General features: G+C 47.2%; 1 protein-coding gene across 1 annotated transcript in view; it reads left to right on the forward strand.

Annotated features, from left to right (window-relative positions):
• The window catches only part of TMEM131L (transmembrane 131 like), a 267525-nt gene that overhangs the window by 223241 nt on the left and 22259 nt on the right, over positions 1-22025 (forward strand). The window contains exons 31-33 of the mRNA XM_082263743.1: positions 6562-6644; positions 18078-18198; positions 20061-20149. Coding sequence (XP_082119869.1) covers positions 6562-6644; positions 18078-18198; positions 20061-20149 — 293 coding nt within the window. The remainder of the gene's footprint in view (positions 1-6561; positions 6645-18077; positions 18199-20060; positions 20150-22025) is intronic.

A 22025-nucleotide genomic window follows, 5' to 3' on the forward strand; every position in this document is an offset into this window, starting at 1 on the left:
TGGATGTTGTTAGGGCGATCAGGGTTTACCTGTCATCCACTAAATCCTTTCGCAAGTTGGATTCTCTCTTTGTCCTTCCTCGGAAGGGCATGGCGGCGTCGGTTTCTACCATCGCCAAATGGATCAGACAGACCATTGAGCAGGCCTATGCTTTGAGGGGGAAGGTTCCTCCCGTACCTGTGAAGGCGCACTCTACCGGATCTCTGAGTACGTCTTGGGCCTGTCATCATCGGGCTTCGGTGGCCCAGGTGTGTAAGGCGGCGACTTGGTCGTCCGTTCACACCTTCTCAAAATTTTACAAAGTGGATGTTCAGGCATCGGCAGATGCTTCTTTTGGCCGTAAAGTTCTTAGTGCGGCAGTGCCTTAGGGTCCCTTGTTTGGGCCCTTGGCTGTTGGGGTGTGTTTACCCCTGGGTTACTTGTTTTTTCCTGGGTTGTTGCTCCTGTTGAGCACGTTTTCCTGTTGCCCAGTTGGTTCTCTTACTTTGGTAAGGTTCCTTTCTCTGATGTGGGTATTGCGTTGCTTTAGGCGCGGCTGCTGTTTTCCCACCCCTCATGTCTACACTGCTTTGGGACGTCCCCATTAGTGACGAATATGAAGAGGCGGCGACTGTCGGAGGACGTAAGAGAAAACTGAATTTTTGTAAAATCTTACCTGTAAAATTCCTTTCTCTGAGTCCTCCGACAGTCGCCGCCCCCGCCCCTCTTTTGGGGTTTGTTTATGTACTCTACTGCTATTCTACTGAAACTGAGTTGGTATGCAGGAAGCAGGGAGGGGACCACCCCCTGGGGTGGGATATGCTAAAAGCTTTGATATTAATATATTCTGTTGCCTAGCTACTCCTACGGAGCAAAGGTCAATAACCCCCATTAGTGACGAATATGAAGAGGCGGCGACTGTCGGAGGACTCAGAGAAAGGAATTTTACAGGTAAGATTTTACAAAAATTCAGTTTTTCCCACAAACAGAGCTTTCTTTTGGTGGTATTTGATCACCTGTGCGATTTTTACTTTTTGCGCTATAAACAAAAAAATAGCGTAAATTTTGCAAAAATAACAATATTTTTCAAATTTTTTTATATGAAATTCCCCCCAAAAAAAATGTAAAAATCAAAATTTTTTAACATTTTTGGCCAATTTGTTTTCTGCTACCTATGTTTGGTAAAAAAAAATCGCAAAAAGCGTATTTTGATTGGTTTGCGCAAAAGTTATTGCGTTTACTAACAAAGGGAAAGATTTCTGTCATTTTTGGTGGTTTTTTTTTTTAACATGTAATGGCGGCGATCTGCGATTTTTTTTTTTTTTTTGCGGTACTGCAACATTGCGGCGGACAGATCGGACCCTTGACTGACATTTTTGACACTTTTGGGGTTACCAGTGACATTACTGCAGTAATCAGTGTTATACATATGCACTGTTACTGCAAAATGACACCGGCAGGGAAGGGGTTAACTTTATTGGGGAGGGAGGGGTTAAGTGTGTCCCTAAGGGCGTGCTTTCTACTGTGATTGGCTGTGGCTACTAGTGTAGAACCGTCTGAACACTGTTTGTACACAGGGGAGAATGACAGGCGACTTGTTTACATCAGCCGCCTGACTTTCTCCCTCTGTACCGACACGATCGGCGAGTGACCGGCGGACATCGGGTCCACCGGTCACACGCACTAACTTCCCTGTGAACGAGCCGCGGCGGGCGCGCGCCCCCCCGCTATTGGCTCACAAGGAAGTGACAGGCAAGTGACGTACCGATACGTCACTCTGCCTGGCCGGGGCTGACCGCGCAGTATATAGTCGTGCGGCGGTCGGCAACCGGTTAAAATTCTGTACATTCTCAAGGCACCCCATTCTAAAATTGAAACTAATAGTTTTGCATAATGTAGCAACATCCACACGCATAGGACTTAGCATTAGCGGTGATTTATTCTTCCAAAGCAAATACACTTTTGTATACTGATACTGATTAGTATTCCAATGTTTCTCTTCTCCCTCGGTTTCTCTTCCTCACTTTTTTTATTGTACATCCCAGGACAGGGCAATCTTCATATCCATTATGAGTTGGGGTTATGCTGCCACCTTCAGATAATTGGACACTGGCAAAAAAGACAGGCAATGGCTTTCTAAGCATAACCCCTTACAACTAGGCAAAGTTTTTCAGCTTTTTTTTTTTTTTTTTTTTACAAAAGTCTTTGGGAAGGGGATATGTCTGTGCAGGCACTGCATGAAACATAGCTAGCTTCTTAAGGGTTCCATGTGCTCCATTAGAAGACAGACTTTTTTTTTTTTTTTTTTTTCTGGATCCGTTTCCCACGACTTTTCTATGCTAACAGGATTCGTACCCAGACCACGTTTTTGGACCCAAGGGGGATGAATTGTAATGTTGTCAGTCGTCCCCGAACCCTGCAGAAAAGGACCCTGTGGAAGGTTATATTGCCTTGTGGACTGGTAAGGTGATGTACAGGTCCACAGTAGTGATCCCCAGCTGGGTAGTGGAGTCCCTGTAATCCTATTGCACCCTGTGATGGGTTAAGATTGCTACATGGAATGCTGAGTGCTCTGGTGTAGTCTCTACTGGTACCTTTTTTTGCCTTTTCTGGTGGCACAGTACCTACTTGGCTGACTTGGACCATTGTTCCCAGCAGGCCATGTCTCTTCGACAGCAAAGAGCTGGGGATGTGGGGAGTGAGGGTTCCCAAATACCTTCTTTGGGTAGGTAGGTACCTGGGTGCAGTCCCATACAATGAATACCAAGGTGTCAGTGTGTTTGCTGGAGCTCTGCCTCCATCAACCTATCTGGTATGTCCACTACTTCTGGGACACCTTACTACAGTTCCCTTTGTGATAAGGGAGGAATTCTAATCTGCTCTTGCTGATTTATAGCATCAGTTTTCCGAATTACTTGCATGGATTAAAATCCATCTCTTCCCTTAGTAAAAGCAGAACACACACACAGTAAACACAAACACTGCCTAGGCACACAGTTAACTCTTTGATCGCCCTAGATGTTCAACCCCTTCCCAGCCAGTGTTAGTACAGTAACCGTGCATAGTTTTAGCACTGATGAGCTTTTCACAAATCGTGTGAGTTTTTATAACCACTTTTTTCATTAAAGTTCTAAATATTGCTGCATTTAGATGGTGCTTTCTCTTCTTTCCCCCTGTAATTTGCAGTGGAGTACAATTGCTTTCAGTTTGCGGCTCTGCTGTTTGATCAGTCCACAGCTCCCAGTGTGGTAAATAAGGTCCTTGTTATCGGGTACCTGGATGACTTCAGACATCCACTTTGCTGCTACTGTAGACCAACGTGTCTCACACAGTGCATGCTCTGGAGAGGTTTGGATGGGTTCTAAATTTACAGAAGTCGGCATTGATCCCAACCCAGAGTTTGAAATGTTGAGTCCTGACCCTGGATACCAGCCAGGCGTGAGTGATGGCTTCTGAGGATTCAGATGGTCTTCACTTGAAGGTTAAAAAAAAATGGTAGCCTCCTTTGACGCAGTGGCCTTTTGCCCAGCTTCATTCCAGGACCCTCCAATAGAAGTCTTGGCGGCATTGGACAAGAGGACACAGTCAATGAGTTCCCTGATGCCGTAAAACCCCAGCATGAGTCCTGAGGATGGATGACAGTCTGATGGGCTGGGGTGGAGTACTGAATAGCCACTCACTCCAGGGAACTTTAGACACTGCAGGAAAAGTCATTACCCATGAACATCCTGAAATTAAAGGTAATTCATGTTACCCTGCTACATCGGTCAATGCTAACAAAGTGCCTCCCTGTGAGAGTTCAGTCAGACAACACCAGTATGGTAGTGTACATAAATAGTCAAGTAAGCATCAGAAATCAGGCAGCCCAAAAGCGGAAATGGATCCCATCTTGTCAGTGACTGCCATCCATATTCCTGGAGGGAAAATTGGCAGGAGGATTTCCGCAGCCATCAACTGTCTCTGGGGAAATGGGTTGTTTACACAGAAGTGTTTGAGTAGCTCTGCTGATAATGGGAAACCCCAGATGTGGATCTTCTGGTGCCGAGGTTCAATGTGAAGCTGGGCAGGTTTTTTTCCAGGGATCCTCAATCGTTCACAGCATATACTCTGGTGACACCTTGGCACCAGTTTGCCCTAATCTATGCCTTCCTGCCTTGTCTGATTCACAGGATTCCAGTGGAAGGAATTCTGGTGATTCTGATTGGCCTAGCCCAGAAGAACTTGGTACTCAGACATTGTGAACATGTCCTGAGGTCTGATTTTTTTTTCCATCCTTTTTAACGTTGCTGAATTTAGTGGCTTTTAATGATTTTTGAAGCTAGTGCTTTGAGAGATAGGGGAGTCTCTAATTTGGTCATTCCTACCGTGCTGAAGGTTTGGAACATGACTTCAAAGAAGAATGGCCACAGAACTTGGAAATTTTATTTTGTTAGTCTAGAGGATTTAATTGTTAAGAGTATGTTATGGGTCACATTCTGGCTTTTATGGAGTCTGGAGTTGTTTAGGGACTGCCCTTGAGTATCCTCAAGGGTCAGATTTCTGCCTTGGTGGTCCTTTTTCAGAGGTCAACTGCTTCTCATTCCTTTGTACGTGCCTTTGTGCAAGCCCTCGTGCATACTGTTCCACCAGTAAGATGCTCTTTACCCAGTGGGACCTCAGCTTGGTACTTCTTGTATTGCAGAAATCCAATCCAGATATATTCTTTAGTCCTGAACTCTTTCCTGTAAGCAACCATTTCTAGTGTTCCACCATAAGGTGGTTTTAGAACCCCCTGTTTTGTTTATTTTTTTACATAGAGTGGTTTCTTCATTCTATCTCAACCAGGACCATTGTCTTTAGGTAGTTCTATGACCTTAGCCACTTTTTTTTTCCCCCCAGGGCCGTTTCTTTATTCTATCTCAGCCAGGACCAGTTGTTTGCTGTCTTTCTGTCCTAAACTTCAGATGCCTGGGGGACTAAACTCTTCATACTTTGTATGTGGTCCTTGCTGCTGAGTGTTACTTGAAATCTACAGCTGAAATCTACAGCTGCTGTAAGTCATCAGTCGGATTCCCCCTTTATGCTTCTTATGGTCTGAAGAAAAAAGGGTCACTTCCTGGGCTACTCACCATCAGACTTCAGTAGCTAAAGTTTATAAGGGAGCTACTTGGTCTACAGTTCATACTTTTATGAAAGCTTTTACCAAGTGAATGCGTTAGCCGCAAGAAATGCTAACATTGTTTTGCATACAAGAAAATTGCCCACGGGACAACTATAGGGTAAAATATACAAAAATGATTTTGTTAATACAAAAGACAAAAATTACATGTGTTCAAAATCATCTTCATACAAGAATGTCGACAAATATCTATGCATGAATCACCATCATTGAATAAATCAAAGCTGAGCTTCCATAGTGTTAATAATACCAAGTACTAATTCTCTACGCATTTCGTGAGATAAAAACTTGCTTCCTCAGGAGAGGTTTATATGGATATCTAAAATAGAGACAAAGTTAAGAAGAAAAAAGTTTTTATCTTGTTAAACGCGTTGTCCTGTTACCTGAAGGTGGCAGCATAACCCTATATTATTGAATATGAAGATGCCCTGTATTTTGTGAGGTACTCAAAGAAAATAATTGTATAGGTGAACCAAAAATCCATTTATTTCAGAGTAATATTTATCAGACTAAAGGGGACCAAATAAGAGAAGTTTGTTAGGATACATACACTTTAACAGACCTATTTCACTAAAGACAAGATTTTTATTTTTTGGTTCAAAAGTAAAAATCTTCAGTGAAAAAATAAAGACAATGTGTGAAATCCTGTCATACACGCAAAAAAATATTTTTTGAAAATGTGCATAAAGTGTAAAAAAGTGTATAAACAGTGTTGGTTGATGAAATCTGCCACCATACACCAACACTTAGCATAACATAACCCGGCATCTGAGATAGGCGATGACAGATAGCGTGGACCATGGATTATATTAGTCATACAGGCATAAGGTAAACGGACATCTACAATGGGCGATGACTGCTCAGCAGCAACTCCAAATAGATTGAGGATAAGAAAAATAAACAAGCATTTTGAAGCTTGCTAACATTAAAATCCTTTTATTAAATTGTATAAAAATTACTTTTAGGTAACTTGTAAACAAGGAGAAAGCATATCAAGACCAGCAGACTGTCGGCTTGTGAGAGAAAACGCCACGACTAGCAGCTTAGCATGTGTGGTGTCGTCAGTAACAGGCAATCCCTACGTGCTTCCTAGGGACAGGCTGAACCCAAAATCTTCTCTGCTGGGAAGATTTTAAAAATGTTGTAACAGAATGTTTATTAGGACTGAACTTCTCATTCCCCCCTGAAATCAGTCAGCCACGAACATCTGCTAGTGTAGAGGTTTTAAAAAAAGCAGATTTATAGTTGGCACAGAAGACCTAAGCTCTTTGGTAAAATGCATTGGTGTTTTTTGGCATATGTGCTCTTTAAATGAGTTACTAAACCATTGGCTATCACTTTCTCTTTCACTTGTAAACTAAAGAAAATGAACAACTCGGGTCTTTATAATTGATTTGAAACTTCCTGTGTGCTTATCATTGCAGTTCAGACATAAACACCATCTCCCACTATCCAGACATCTTGTCGTCACCCTTTTCTGAGGCCTCAGATGCTGAAAAAACTAAAGGTACAGTGAACTTTTGTAGTTTTGCTTTTCATTACACTTTAATAAAATAAAAAAAAATAAAAAATAAATCTGTGTCCCATAGGGAAAATTTCCCTTAATTTTTTGTCCAAAAGTCAAAACAGAAGGTTAGAGGTAATCGCTTCAAAGTGAGGGAATCCCAGGGTCACCAGAACTAGTGTCCCCATTGGAAGATTTCTCCTCTATTACTCTTGCAGTGCCATCCCAGAATTTGGGATTTTCTTTCACTTTCGATGATAATGATCAACAGGACAAATACTGAAGGGGAATCTCCCTAACGGGCACAGGCAACTATAAAAACTTGACAACTGTTCAAATCACTTTCCACTCTAATTCAAACCAAAAAAAAAAAATGCTTTTATTTATAATTGAACAGCTAGTACTTTGGTGCAAAAGTGGAGGTTGGTGAAAATGGTTAGTAGATACAGGAGTAGCCACCAGGAATTCATATCCTTTAATGATTAAACACATCTTACAGTAAAAAAATAGTGATTGTAAAGTCTAGTTTTTTTTTTTAAAAAATAAACTTGTTATACTTCCCTCCTCTGTGCAGTTGGTTTTACACAGAGCAGCCCCGGCTCCTCCTCTTCTCGGGTCCCTCTTCAGCACTCCTGGCTCCTCCCTCCTGTTGAGTGCCCCAAAAAGCAAGCAGCTTGCTGTGTTTACTCAGACACTCCGGCCCCGCCCCCTCTCACTCCTGATTGGCTGAAATGGTTTTGATGGACAGCAGCGGGAGCCATTCTCACCGCGCTGCTGTCTCAGCCAATGAGGAGAGGAGTCCCAGGCAGCTTAGACACTCCTGCCACATCGCTGGATAAAGACGAGCTCAGGTACATATTAGGGGGACTGAAGAGGGCTGCTACATATTAGGGGGACTAAAGGGGGCTGATGCACACAAGTTTTTTTTTTATCTTCATGCATAGAATGCATTAAAGAGGAGGTCCACCCCACAGGAAAAAAAATTAAGTCATCCGCAACAAATACTGTAGCTGTAGCTGTAGGTGGAGGTGGCTTTTGGGCGGCGGGCTAGCAAAAAGCGTCCCCCACCTTCCACTGCCTCATCTGTCTGGTCGGATCCTGAATCTGACTCGGCCGCAGCAGACGTGGCCCACCCTGTGGGGTCTGCAGCCACGCTCCCGGAATTATCAGATAGTGGGGATGATTCCTCCAGACCTGTAGCTGCGCACGAGAAGGTGCTAGTTGACACACTGGTTGCATCTGTGCGGGAAACTTTAAAAATGGAAGATGCTGTTGAAATTGCAGCGGAGGTGCCAGTCCCCTTTGGCACTTACAGGTCGTCTCGCACAGCAAAAGTGTTTCTTTATCCCTCATATTTTGACAGATTTGTCGCAAAAGAGTGGGAGCGTCCTAATTGTCCCTTTGTGACTTCTAAACCCTTTGTGGTGAGGTACCCCTTTGAGGAGTCCCCCCCTCAAGAAGTGGACTGTTCCACCGTTGGTGGACCCCCCCCCCCTCCCCCAAGTATCTAGGTTGAACAAGGCAACCATAGTTCCGGTAGAGGAATCTCCGGCTTTTAAAGAACTGGAAGGCGGAGTCTGTGGCCCGGCATATGTTCACTTTTTGCTGGTTCTGCATTTGGGCCGGTCTTCACTATTGCCCTGGTGTCGCAAACTCTGACTGAGTGGGCTAAACTTTAGCCCCGTTACCTAGAAGGTGAGCAGCTTCCCCCTGCCTTTGCTGAATTGGCAGACCAGTTGGTCCAGGGGCTGCAGTTTGTCTGTGATGCCTCTTTGGATGCAGCTCCCCTGATTTCTAGGCTGGTCTGCGAACCATGCTTCTAAAAAAGCCCTAACTGATTTACCTTTTCAGGGCGATCACCTGTTAGGTGCTACCCTGGATGACATTAAGAGTCTCACAGGGGGGGGGGGGGGGGGGGGAGAGTACCTTTCTTCCACAGTCTGGGAAGGGTAAAATACCTTGTCGCAGATGTAGCCCTTCTTTCTTGGCTCACTAGAAGTTTTTTCGTCCCTACGGGTCCACTGACAAGGGCTCGAAACCTTTCAAGTCCTCTTTGGGAGGCTCCAAGCGGCCCTGGTCTGGCAAGCCGATAGCGGCTTTCTCTAGACCCGCATACAAGGCTCCTTCAGCATGAAGGTGCGCGCTCACCTATGCCTGGGGTGGAGGGACGTCTTCACTGGTCCCGTAGACCCACTTGTTGTTTACCTTGGTTAACGACAAGTGGGTCCACAAATTGATACTGTCCGGTTACAAGCTAGAGTTGCGTTTTTGCCCTCCGGAATGGTTCTTTCCTTTCATTGTGCATCTGTCCCCAGACCGATTGTAAGCTCTCTTTGGGACAGTGCAAGACCTGCTGCTTCAGGATGTGATTGTCCCAGTTCGGGTATCAAAACGGTTTCAGGGTTTTTATTTAAAACCTGTTCACGGTCCCAAAGAAGGAGGGAAAGGTACTTCTGTACCCGCACAAAGCAGTTCAGGGCCCTGAGGACCAGAATCAGAAGTTCAGAATAGTCAATTCGCATTGGGGGTGGGATCCCTACATCAGGGGGATTTTCTTGCCTCTATCAACATTAAGGATGCTTACCTGCACAATATGTGCCCGACACCAGCGCTTCCTCCGTTTTGCTGTAAAAGAACAACATTATTAGTTGGTGGCTTTACCCTTTGGTCTCGCCTCCGCTCTTCACAAAATTGTTGGCCCCGGTTCTGGCGTTGCTACGTCAGCGGGAGATTGCAGTACTGGGCTATCTGGACGACCTCCCCTTGTGAGCAAAGTCCTCTGCTGCCTTGATGGACGACATGGAGATCACTATACAGACCCTGAAGGAGTTTGGTTGGCTTTTAAATGACCAGAAGTCTGCTCTGATTCCATCCAGAAGATTGGACTATCAGAGTCTGACTCTGGATTCAGCTCTAGCCAGAGTGTTCCTTCCTCTGGACAAACTCCTGTAAGCTAAATACTGCGCTTCTTCTCCTTCTGTCCAGCAGATGGTTCTCCTTCCACACTTGCATGCGGGCGCTGGGCCTGATGGTATCTACCTTCGAGGCGGTTCTGTTCGCACAGTTCCATACGAGGTCCCTTCAAAAGGAGATACTGGTGAAATGGGACTAGTGTCTGAAGTCTTTGGACAGTCTGATCCAGCTGTACCAGGAAACCAGGGAGCCTCTGGTCTGGTAACTTCGATCTCCAGCACTTTGGCAGGGAAGATCCTTTCTCCCGTTGTATTGGACAGTGGTCATCACAGATGCCAGTCTGTCCAGGTGGGGAGGTGTCCTGGGACTGAGCTTCACTCAGGGTTGTTGGACACAAGAGTCCAGACTACCGATCAATGTCTTGGAACTTCTGGCGACGAGGAAGGACTTCCGGTGAGGATTCAGTCAAACAATGCTACGGCGGTGGCTTATGTCATTTACCAGGGCGGAACAAAGAGTGTGTTGGCAGCCCTAGAAGTAGCTGGCATTCTCCGGTGGGCAGAACATTTTCGTTCCCGCCCTCTTCGCCATACACGTTCCAGGAGTGGAAAACTGGCAGGCGGACTATCTCAGTCGGCAGGCGTTGGACCAAAGGGAGTGGTCCCTTCATCCAGACGTGTTTGCAGATAGGTCTCCGGTGGGGCAACCCCGAGGTGGATCTGTTGGTGTCCCGGCTGAACAGAAAGGTACCGAGGTTTGTAGCAAGGTCACGGGATCCTCTGGCCGATGCAACGAACGCTCTAGTGACCCGTTGGGCCAGTATCGTCTGATTTATGCCTTTCCTCTGTGCCACGGCTTTGTGCCACAGCTTTTGTGCAGAATCGAGGCCGAAGGGATTCAGGTCATTCTAGTGGCCCCGGACTGGCCGCATCGGTCTGGTCGCCGACGTCCCTTAGATACTACCTCTAAGGGGATATCTACTGTCCCACGGATCGATCTTCCATCCTGCTTTACAGTCGGTGGCTTTGACGGCCTGACTGTTGAAAGCCAGGTGCTGAAGTATAGAGGTTTGCCTGCGTCAGTGATTCTCCCACTCCTGAAGGCTAGGAAGTCTCTCTCTAGGAAGATCTACCATCATACGTGGAAAGCGTACATTTCATGGTGTGAGTCGATTTGAGTTCACCCTCATTCTTTCTCGGTGGCTTGGATTCTGACCTTTCTTCAACAAGGTGTTGAGCAGAAATTGGCCTTGAGTATTATCGGGCCAGGTGTCGTCCTTGGTGGTCTTCTTTCAGCGACCCATGGCCACCCACTCCCTGGTGCCTACTTTTATTTAAGGGGTTCGACATCTGACTCCACCGGTGCGGTCCCATCTACTGCCTTGGGACCTGAACTTGATGCTTTCAGTTCTCCAGAAGCTTCCCTTTGAAAATATTTGGGAGATTCCCCTGCTTACATTGTCCCAGAAGGTGGCCTTTTTGGTGGCTATCACTTCTTCCAGGGTGTCAGAGCTGGCGGCGTTATCTTGTCGTACCCCCTATTTGGTGGTCCACAAAGATAATGTGGTTCTTCGTCCATGATGGGCCGAGAAATGGGCTATCTGCTTCTTCTGCAACCATTTCCAGATGGATCAGACAGATGGTGACTCAGTCCTATTCTATCAAGGGTCAAGTTTCTCCTTTCCCTGTTAACGGTGCACTCTACTCGGGCGCTTAGTGCTTCTTGGGCCTTCCATCATCGAGTGTCAGTGGCGCAAGTTTACAAGGCAGCCACTTGGTCGTTGATGCACACTTTCACTAACTTCTACAAAGTGGATGTGTTGGCATCTGCGGATGCTTCCTTTGGCTGCAAAGCAGGTTGCTGTTTAGAGAGTCTGTTCCCTTTTTTGGGGTGTGTATTCAGGTTGGGTTCCAGTTGTATTTTGTTGAGCTCCCGTTTACCTGGTTGGCTATTGTGTTTAGCCTTGGGGATTTTTTGTTGTCCCACCCCTCATGCTTGGCACTGCTTGAGGATGTCCCTATGGTTCTGAATAATGGAGAAACTGTGTCCGTCTATGAACGAAAGAGAAAATGGGATTTTTGACTTACCGTAAAATCAATTTCTCTGAGTTTATTGACGGGCACAGCACCTACCCCCTCTATGGAGTTCTAATACTTCTGACACTGCTAGTTACAAAACTGAAGACCTATAGCAGAGAGGGGGAGTATACCACCTAGGACTGCCTTTTTTCTGCCTACTTTCCTACTCCTGTAGGGGGCAATACAGCCCTATGGTTCTAAATATTGGAGAAACTGTGTCTGTCAATGAACTCTGAGAAATGGATTTTACAGTAAGTCAAAAATCCCATTTTGAGGGGGGGTAACACACTGTCTTTTGGTGGCTTTATTGACAGAGTCTAAGTTGAAGGCTATTCTAGAGGAAAATTAAATTAGTAGTTTGTACTGATTTGCTAACCCCCCCCCCCCCCCCCCAACTTGCTGTTGAAAGATTACAAATCAAATTTTTTAATCTTTTTTATTTTTTTAATTTAATTTATAGAATGCTAGCCTCTATTACAAATCTTATAATTTATGTGTTCAAAATCTAAATAATGGTACACTGTGTATAATTGTAGGGTAACATTTGCAGCAAAATATTGGTTTCAGTGCTGGTTCACACATATGCGATGTCAGACATTGCATGTGATTCACACCGCACTGCTATGCAAATCGCATGCAATGTCTGTGCGTTGTGAATTCAGCCATACAGATTGTGTGGCCTACTTCGCATCGCATTCGGATCAAAGTCGCGCAGGACCCTTTTTTCTCTATCGTTCATTGACGGACACAGTTCTCTCTGATTCATATCAGTAGGGTTATACTGCCCCCTACAGGAGTAGGACACTAGGCAGGAAAAAGTTCCTATGGGCAGTCCCGGAGGGTACACCCTCTCTCTTCCTGCATAGGATGTCATTTTTAATCTGCCTAGTCAGGAGTAAGGACCTAGTTCCTTGCTGGGATCTCTGGTCCTGGCATATAAAGTATTTTTTTATGTAGAATTTTTTTAGCTAGCCTTTTTTTCTCCGGAACTTTTTTCCTGTGAGATCTTCAAGCAACTATGCCGGGCTGGGCGACAGACTGGACCCCCATATCCAGTGGTCACCCCAGTCTGGCCAGCGAGCGCGTGCAGGCCTTAGCTCCATGCTGGGTCGGCCGCGACATAGTCCCACTCGACGGGGACTGGCCCCGCGAGTTAAACGTCTCGCCAGGAGGCACGGGACAGGGTCTAGGCTGATGTCGCAGTGTTCCTATTTGACCGACAGCCCCCTACTCTGGTGGCGTGGGGTCCTGTCAAGAGATGGCGCCCGCCTGTGTTCCCGGTATGGTGAGTAAATGTCCCCCCCCCTTTCCCTGGCGGATTTTGGGGTGGACGCGGGCCCTCTCCCTGGGATGGTCGGACCCTCGCACTCCTGCGTTTCCCTCTGTCCTATTGTGACCCCCCTCCTGTCCACCAAGACCCCCCCCCCATGTGGGGGACTGTTTGGGCCTACCTGAGCCTGGGGCCTAGTGTGCAGGCCGCATTGGGTGTCCGGGGTAGTGTGCGCTGTCCGCGGTGCTCAATGATCGTGCGGGGGGGGGGGCTGCTGGGGTTCTGAAGTAGATGGTGCGGATGGGAGTTTGGGGGGTCCTGAATACCGCGATTTTGTTGTAGCCTCTGTCTGCTTCTGTGGAGGCGGTCATCTTGGTACACCCGTTTTCGGCCATTTTGCTGGAGATTTTTTGCAGTGAAGGCCGGTAGGAGTCTTGAGGGTGGTCTCTCCCTTTCTGTGGGGGTCCGTTAGTGCGTGCCTGACCTCTGGGGGGCGCTGTGGGGCCATTTACAAAAAAAAGTAATTTTTTCATTTTAAGTTGCTGGTGGGTTCCTCTGGTTCAGTATGGACCCTGCAGGCCATTTTTTCCCACCTGACCCCCTCACGGAGGCCGCAGGGCCTTCTGGATCTCCACTTTCCGTCTATGCCTTTTCGGCAGTTCGGGACGAATTTGGGCCCGGGGGGGGGGGGGGGTGGTAGGTGCGCTAAAACATTTCTCCACCTACCCCTGCCTCTTCTGATGTCTCGGAGTCTGAGTCTGGCTCAGGCGCAGCAGGCGTGTGCCTGACGTGGGCCTCCCTGCCGGGTCTGTTACCTCGTGCCCTGTCTCCTGGAATGATGAGGATGACATTTCCACCTCCCCTGCCGCGACAGGCGCTGGTGGACGCACTGGCTGTTTTCGGTGCGTGGCACCCTGCAATTTGGGGGTTGCAGCGGCGGCTGCGCCTAGGACGCAGGTGGCATCTGGCACTCACATGCCACCCGGAGCTGCTCGTTTTGTTGACTGCTCATGTAGGAGTGGAACCGTCTGAGATGTTCCTTTGGGGTGTCTAAGCGGCCGTTAGCCCTTGCCCTTTTGGGGGTGTCTCTGGTACAGAAGACTGTTTCCACCTTTGGTGGACGTACGGTCTCTAGCTGAATGGGACTACCGTTGTTCCGGTGGAGGAATCCCCGTCCTTTAAGGACTTGGGGGATAGGATGGCGCGGGCTGTGGCCTGCGCTCTGTGCTCCCTGGCATAGCTGCACTGGGAACAGTGTTCGTTTGCCCTTGCCACGCAGACTCTGCCTTATGGGCGGAGTCCCAACACCGCAATTTGGTGTGGGGCATGTCCCTCTTGCTCTGGGGGAGCTGTTGGACCAGCTGGTGCAGGGGCTGCATTTTGTTTGCGATGCCGCACTGGTCGAGGCTCCCTTGTATAACACCTTGTCGTTTTTGGCAGTGGTTGACCGGAGTCTACTTGACCAGAGTGTTAGTCTGCGGATCAAACTTCAAGAAGGTCTTAATGGATCTCCCTTTTCAGGGGGATCGCCTGTTTGGCACTGCCCTGGATGACATAGGCTGTCTGGGATGAGGGCCTTTGTCGCAGTCGGGGTTCCTCCCTTTCGGTTCGCAAACAGTTTGTTAGACCCTCGGAGACAGTTGATGTGGCGAAGTCCTTCCAGACTTCTGCATGGGTTCCAGACGACCCTGGTCTGGCGTACATTGGTTTGGTTTTTTCCAGACCTGCTGACAAGGCCTACGTGGCCTGAAGGTGCTTCCTCTCCCATCTAGGGTGTCGAGGACCTGCGGCTGGCCCGGATTCCAGGCTGACTGGGTTCAGGAGATCATGCGGTCCAGTTGCAAGATCCGGTTATTTCCGGTACGGTTTTTTCCCTTCCAATGTGCGGCTGTCTCCGGATCGCTTACAGGCGTTCTGTGGGGCAGTTCAGGCTCTGGTTCAACAAGCTGAACCCAATGGTCTTTTGTTGGTTCTGTGCAGATCACAAATTCAAGTTGGTATTGGTTCGCACAGGGGTGGCTTCTCTACATAAGGGGGCTTCCTGGCCTCCATAGACATCAAGCTGCCTACCTTCACGTCCCGTTATGTTCTTGACAGCTACGGGTTCTCTGTTTTTTGCAGTGGGGAAGGATCTCTTGGTTTGTGGCGTTTGGTCTCGCTTATGCTGCTAGGGTCTTCACGATGGTGTTGGCTCTGGTCCTGGCGCTGTTGCGGCAGCGGGGCGTATCGGCCCTATTTTCCTGGCCACTCTGCTTCTCCGTTTGGAGTCCCCTACGGTGCTGACAACGAAGTTGGTTGTCACCGTGGGAACTCTGCTGGAGTTCAGGTGGGTTCTGACCTTCAGAAATCATCCCTGGTCCTTTCCATGAGACTGGATTTTCTCAGTCTGACTTTGGACTTCTCCTCGGTCAGGGTGTTTCTCCCTCCGGGGTCAAAACTCTTTGCACTTTAGACTGCGGTCGACTGTTGCTGTTCCGCACTTGGTCTTCTCTTTGGACCTGCATGCGAGTTCTGGCACTGATGGTGTTGTTTTTCAAGACTGTCCCTTTCGCTCAATCCCTCTGGGGATCCCCAGGAGGCACTCCTTCTCAAAGGCGACTGGAATCCAAACTCTCTGGACTTGCGGATCCGGCTGGGCCGGGTGCCCGGGGAGTCTTGCTCTGGAATCCTTCCTCCCCGTCTACTGCACAATTGTCACCACGGATGCAAGCTTGTCCGGGTGGGGAGGAGTCCTCGGCAAGTTTTCTGCTTCGGGAGTATGGTCCCTGGAGGATCCAGGTTACCACTTATTGTCCTGGGGCTGAGAGCGTTCCAGCTTTGTCTAGTTCACTGGATCGGGCACCTGCAGCTGTCCGGTGCACTTTCAATTTACTACGCCGCGACCGTGGCTTGTGTCATTCACCATGGGGGCACCATAAGTGTCCTTGCTGCCTTGGAAGTGATGTTTCTTCGTTGGGCAGAGCACCTTTTTCCGGCTCTATCCGCTGTTCCCTTTCCAGGGGGGAAACAACACAATTGGTAGGCGGTTTGCTTCAGTCGACTGGCCCTGGATGCAGGGCAATGGTCCCTTCATCCGGAATCGTTCCAGCACTTGTGCCTTCGTTTGGGGGCACTCCGGACGTGGGCCTGTTGGCATCGCATCTACAGGATAGTGCAGAGGTCGTGGCTCGCTCCCGGGACCCTCTGGCGGGTGCAATGGTGGCCTCATGGGTTATGTCATGGGCAAGAACATTCGCTAGGTTCAACATGTTCAATGCTGAGATGTTTGGCGTGGTCACCTGTGCAAGGCTGACGCTGGCATGGTCGTGCGAGAGTGCTCGCGGATGGGCCGAGGTCAGTGCCAGCTGCTGTCTGCCTTTCCTCCTCTCCTGTTGCTGCCAAGAATCCTTCGCAGAATCAAGGCGGCAGGATTTCAGTCATTCTCGTGGCTCCGGACTTGCCTCGCCGAGCTTGGTACGCTGACCTGGTCAGGCTTGCCGCTGACGCTCCTTGGGTTTTCTTCTCTCCGGGGCCGATCTCCCGTCCGGCTTTACGTTCGACGGCTTGCGGGCTTGGCTGTGATAAGCCAGGTGTCAAAGGACAGGAGGTTGTCTGCTTTGGTGATTCCCACCCTGCGTAAAGCGTGGGAAGCGTCTTCTATGATGATTTTTTTCATCATATGAGAAAGTCGTGTATTGCGTGGTGGGAGTCTTCTGGGGCTCCCCCTCGCTCTTGCTCAGTGGCCGGATCTTGGCTTCCTTCAACGGGGGGATTAATCAAAAGTTGGCCTTGAGTACTGTCAAGGGTCAGGTTTCAGCTTTGATAATTTTTATTCCACAGGCCGTTGGCCGCCCGTTCCCTGGTGCGTAACTTTTTCCAGGGGGTGCGACACTTGGTTCTTCCGGTGCGACCTCCGTCGCCAACTGGGGACCTTGGTTGGTGCAGTCAGTTCTTGCAGAACCTCCTTTGCGAGTATCCTGGGTATCCCCTGCTTACCTTATTGTACAAGGGGGTCTTGGTTGCTGTCACTCTGCACACTGTTGGTTCATGGGGCAGGTGGTACTTCATCCGAATCTGTCCTTCCCTCCGAAGGTGGTTTCTAGTGTTCACTTGCACGGGGTCATTGTGTTGGCATCTTGTGTCCTGAGCCCCCTCATCCTACAGAATGTGCGCTGCATATTCTGGATGGAGTTCGGCAATCGAGGGGTACTTGGGGACTACGGAGTCTTCACGTAGTCAGGTTCGCTCTCTGCTCACGGATGGCCCAAGGACAGGGCGGCCTGTGTCTGCTGCAACTATTTCCAGGTGAATCGGACAGTTGGTGGTGCAAGCTTCTTTATTTATGGGTGAGGTCCTACCTTTCCCTGTTTCGGTGCTTTCTACTTGGGCGCCTAGTGCTTCCTGGGCTTTTTGCCATACAGGCATCTGTGCTTCAGGTTGTAAGACGACTACCTGGTCGTTTGTTCACACCTTTACTACGTTTTGAGGTGGATGTGCTGGCATCTGCAGATGCCTCTTTTTGGCCGCAAGGTTTTTTGCTGGCTTCTGTTTGGAGGGCTTTTGCCCTTCCTTGAGGGTGTTTACTGTTTGTTTTCAGATGGGCCTCATCTTTTGTTCTGATGAGTCCTATGTTGCCTGGTTGGCTGTTTTTGGCCTTGAGGACTTGTTCTTTTCTGCTGTTCCCACCCCTCATTTTATGGCACTGCTTTGGGACGTCCCTACTGATATGAATCAGAGAGAACTGCGTCCATCAATGAACGATGGAGAAAACTGGATTTTTCACTTACCGTAAAATCCTTTTCTCTTAAGTTCATTGACGGATGCAGTACCCGCCCCTCTATTTTGAGTTGGGTTGATGTCACTTTCTGACGCTGCTTTGATACAAAACTGACATCCTATGCAGGAAGAGAGAGGGTGTACCCTCCGGGACTGCCCATAGGCGTAGCCAGAACGTTTTCCTGCCTAGTGTCCTACTCCTGTAGGCGGCAGTATAACCCTACTGATATGAATCAGAGAACTGCGTCTGTCAATGAACCTAAGAGAAAAGGATTTTACGGTAAGTCAAAAATCAGTTTTTGGTCCGCACCAGAACCCGCAGTGAATTCACAGGGTTCCCGCATCGCATATGTGTGAATCGGCACTCAGATTCTCATGAGTTTTGGCTGATTCTTACCTTCTCTATCTCTGTCTTTGTAGGTCTATATGGGCAGGAAGATGTATGGCCTGCACAGTCTGTGTGCCTAACCAATGATCTCAACTACAATCTTGAGAACACAGTGACATGTGTTGCACAGGATCCTCCACCAGTACAGAACAGGTACATGTCATCCTTAGTAGGTATCCAGTATTGCCCATGTTTTCTTGTGTTAGTGTTCTTTTTCCTGAGAGTAACAAAGGGCTATTCAATGCCTGAAAAAGGGGACATTTTTTCTAAATCCTTTAATTGCAAAAGTTTACGTAGCTACAAAGGTGATGAATTGAACTGTATATTTGTTTTCTTAATGTGATGTATGTTTCTGAAGAATGAACTGTTTCTATTGCCTCCTCCCTAAATTGTGAACACAAGCATTGAAAAACCTGATTGCTATGTGCGAAGCAAACTGTTTAACAATCAGACCTTAGAAATCAGTAATTATGGTTTATCTGAGGTGTACAGTGTGCTGTTGTTCACTAGTGTGCTGGTTTTCTAATGCACAATTTGACACACCAGTCGTTTGGGGTGAATGAAAAAACCTGACGGCTCAATTCAATGTTTGTACAGCATTCTACCCTGCTGTTCTATTGTTTTCTGACAGGGGGACGCTCTACTCTGGTCAGCGTTGATCAGGAGGCAGTCGGCAGACCTTTTCCAGTGCCCATGTGTACTAGACTTTAGGCTTGATTCACATATATGCAAATTAGATGCGTTTTGAACCGCATCTGATTCACATAACATGTGAACCAGACCGGCTTTAAATAGAGGGTTGTGGTGTGTAGGCCGGTTGTGGTGTGTACTAAAAGAAGGTCCTGTGCGTTTTTCATTCCAGTTCAGGTGCGATTTAGTGTCAAATTTGCACCTGAATCACAGTTGAACCGATCAATAGAAACAGCCCTGGACTCTGCACCGAAACCGGACCCACGTATATGTAAACTAAGCCTCAATGTGGAGTAGGTTGCCAATCTCCCAACGTAGATTATCTGACAATATAATGCTTGGTGACTAGAGAGTATACAGTAGTATTAAAATTGCTTTAATGTGTAGTTAGTAAGCAAATCAACAGATATTGGCTTGGAAGGGGTTGGAATCCCAGAATGAATTACACCAGATTTTTATTTTTTCACTTTTCCTAAAAGTGTTAATTTGCTCATTTGATCTTCGGGGTAAAAAGGTCCTATTTAACCACATCCCGCCTGGCCTATAGCAGAATTGACGGCCAGTTATCCTGACTGGGTGTCATATGGCATCCAGCAGGAAAAGCCACTCGCGTGCGCCCCAAAGGGGGCGCAGCGCAGCAGTCGATGTTGTGGTGTGTCGCTCTAACACACTGCATCTCCAATCTCGGTAAAGAGCCTATGATATATACTCTTTACTGTGTGATCAGCTGTGTCCAATCGCATCGTAACCAAGTGCCATTTATCGGCTTTTCCTCTATTTGCACAGGGGCGCAGGTAGAGAAGAGCTGATCAGTGGCTTCCCTGACGGTGGGGGGTGGGGGTGGTTGTCTGTGCTAATAATCAGCGCATCAGTTGTTTGTGCAGACCCACCAGGGATGCCAATTAGTGCTTACCAGGGATGTCAGTCAGTGACCATCAGTAATGCCTCTCAATGCTTCCATATCAGTGCTGCATATCAGTGCCCGTCAGTGCAGGCTCATCATTGCCTGTCAATGAAGGAGAAAACGTACCTATTAACAAAATTTTATAACCAAAACTTTTTTCAAAATTTTCGGTCTATTTTTATTTGTTGAGCAAAAAATAAAAAAAACCTAGTGGTGAAGTGGTGATGAAATACCACCATAAGTGAGTTTTTTCTGTGGAAAAAAAAAGTGATAAAAGTTTAATATGGGTACAGTGTTGCATGACCGCGCAATTGTCATTCAAAATGCGACAGCACTGAAAGCTGAAAATTGGCCTGGCAAGGAAGGGGGTGAAAGTGCACTGTATTGAAGTGGTTAAATGTAACTACTTTCTTTGTTTCAGCTTCATCAATTGGAATTCAACACGTGATGGGCATTTTTCTGGCATGTATGGTTCCCTGGAGTTAAATGACTTTAACACTTATAGTGAAGGTAATGCCTTTATTTCCTATACAGGAAGATTTTTTTGGCTTTTTTTTGTTCCACTGGAAAAGTAAGGTATTATTTATGCAGACTTAAAGAGAGCGCTAAATTCATATACATAGGTTTACTGATGTACCTGCCAATTATTTGCAACTTTGGTCAGTCATTTTTGCTTTAAGCACACATCTGCCAATCAGGAAGACCTCTCTGCTACTTCTGGTTTGCCATTAGTGTTTCCTGGGTCAACTTCTCTCACATAGATTATGATGCTGATTGTAATAATCAGGCAGCAGGTGGAAAGGTGAAAAGGAGCTACAATGCTGAACCAGCGAATAAGTGTGTCACTTGCTGCCTGTGCAGTGTGGAAAAGACATGTAAAACATAAGATTAGCTGACCAGAATTATAAAGCCTTAGAGAGGTAAAACGGTAAAGATGTATGTTTTTTTTGTTTGTTTTTTTCAGTATTCAGCTGTTTGGTTGGAGTATCAACGTTAAAATTTAGTGTAAAACATAACGGACTTGTTTTAGAAGGATACAAACAAACCTCAATGCCTTCTCAAGTGCAATGTTGGTTGTGAAAAGCCCAGTAACCACAGCAGTTAGGGACAGTTCAAGCCTGAATTGCACAGGAACGCAGTCCTGGTGTATCTGCAGTTTAAATATAAGTTAAGTGTTGAGGTACAGAAGCACAGTTAGAGTGGCTATGAGGCTATGCGAGAATCAGGCTCTCAGATATTTAGCTTGTCTGTTTCTTTTATCTTGCCTAATCGAAGAACATTTGTTTTCTATGAATGGGCAAGGGGAAGGGCAAGGGGAATGGCAGAAAAGCGACATTGCATTGCCAGTGTACGACTGTCACAGTTCTGGAGTATAGCAGGTCTATACTTCCTGGCATTGATATAAATATTACAGTAATAGGAACATATTTCCAGTATAGCAAACACCTCTTAACACTTCAAGTGATACTCAAGTCTATTTTTTTTTTCTTAAGAAGAAAAAAAACAAACAAACATTATATTTAGCTGCTCAGTGCAGTGGTTTGCACAGAGCAGCCTGGATCCTCCTCTTCTCAGACCACTCGCCTGCTCTCTTGGCCCCTCCCAGCTGTCGAGTGCCCCCACAGAAAGCAGCTTGCTATGGGTGTTAGTCATGAGGGGCATGGGTGTTTCTGATTCTAATTCCTACAGACCTCAAGGCTATTGCCATTCTGTTTTAGACACCTATAGTGTCTCATTCCTTGTGCAAAGCTTTTGTGCAGGTTGTTTCCCTGATTGTTTGACTTGTTTGCCATCCTTTGTCTTCATGGTATCTTAACTTGTTTTTGTCTGTTTAGCAGACTTCTTTTGAACCTCGGAGACATCCTTGTCATTCCATACACTCAAGGTAGTTTTTTATAGACCATTACCTTGGCTCACAGGGTCTCAGAGTTGGCTGTGCTTTCCTGCAAGGATACTTTTCTCGTTTTTCACCAGGATAAGATGATGTTGGGGGCTTGATACCTTGTCCTACTTTTGAGCATCCTAAGGAAAAGGTGCTTTTCAGGTTTATCTGAGGTCTACATCTTCATTTTGACAGCCTGAGGGCCCTTTGTAAGGGTCAGGCTGATCCAGTATTTACAGATGTATTCTGCAGCTCACTTCTCCAGCTTATGGCATCCAGAGTAAGGTTCCTGCTTTTTCCTGTTAAGGCCCATGCCACCAAGAGTGTTGGTGCTTCCTGGGCTTCAGCACCATCAAGCTTCTGTTGTTCCAAGTTTGTAAGGCTGCTACCTGTTCTTCTTTTCACATGTTTACCAAGCGTTAACAGGTAGAAGTTCACGCCTCTACGTACTCTGTTTTGAGTGGTAGGTTTGCAGGTGGCATTGTAGTGGGGTTCCCCCTTTTT

Source organism: Pelophylax lessonae (assembly GCF_965119305.1).
Source record: "Pelophylax lessonae genome assembly, chromosome: 1".
Taxonomy (NCBI): domain Eukaryota; kingdom Metazoa; phylum Chordata; class Amphibia; order Anura; family Ranidae; genus Pelophylax; species Pelophylax lessonae.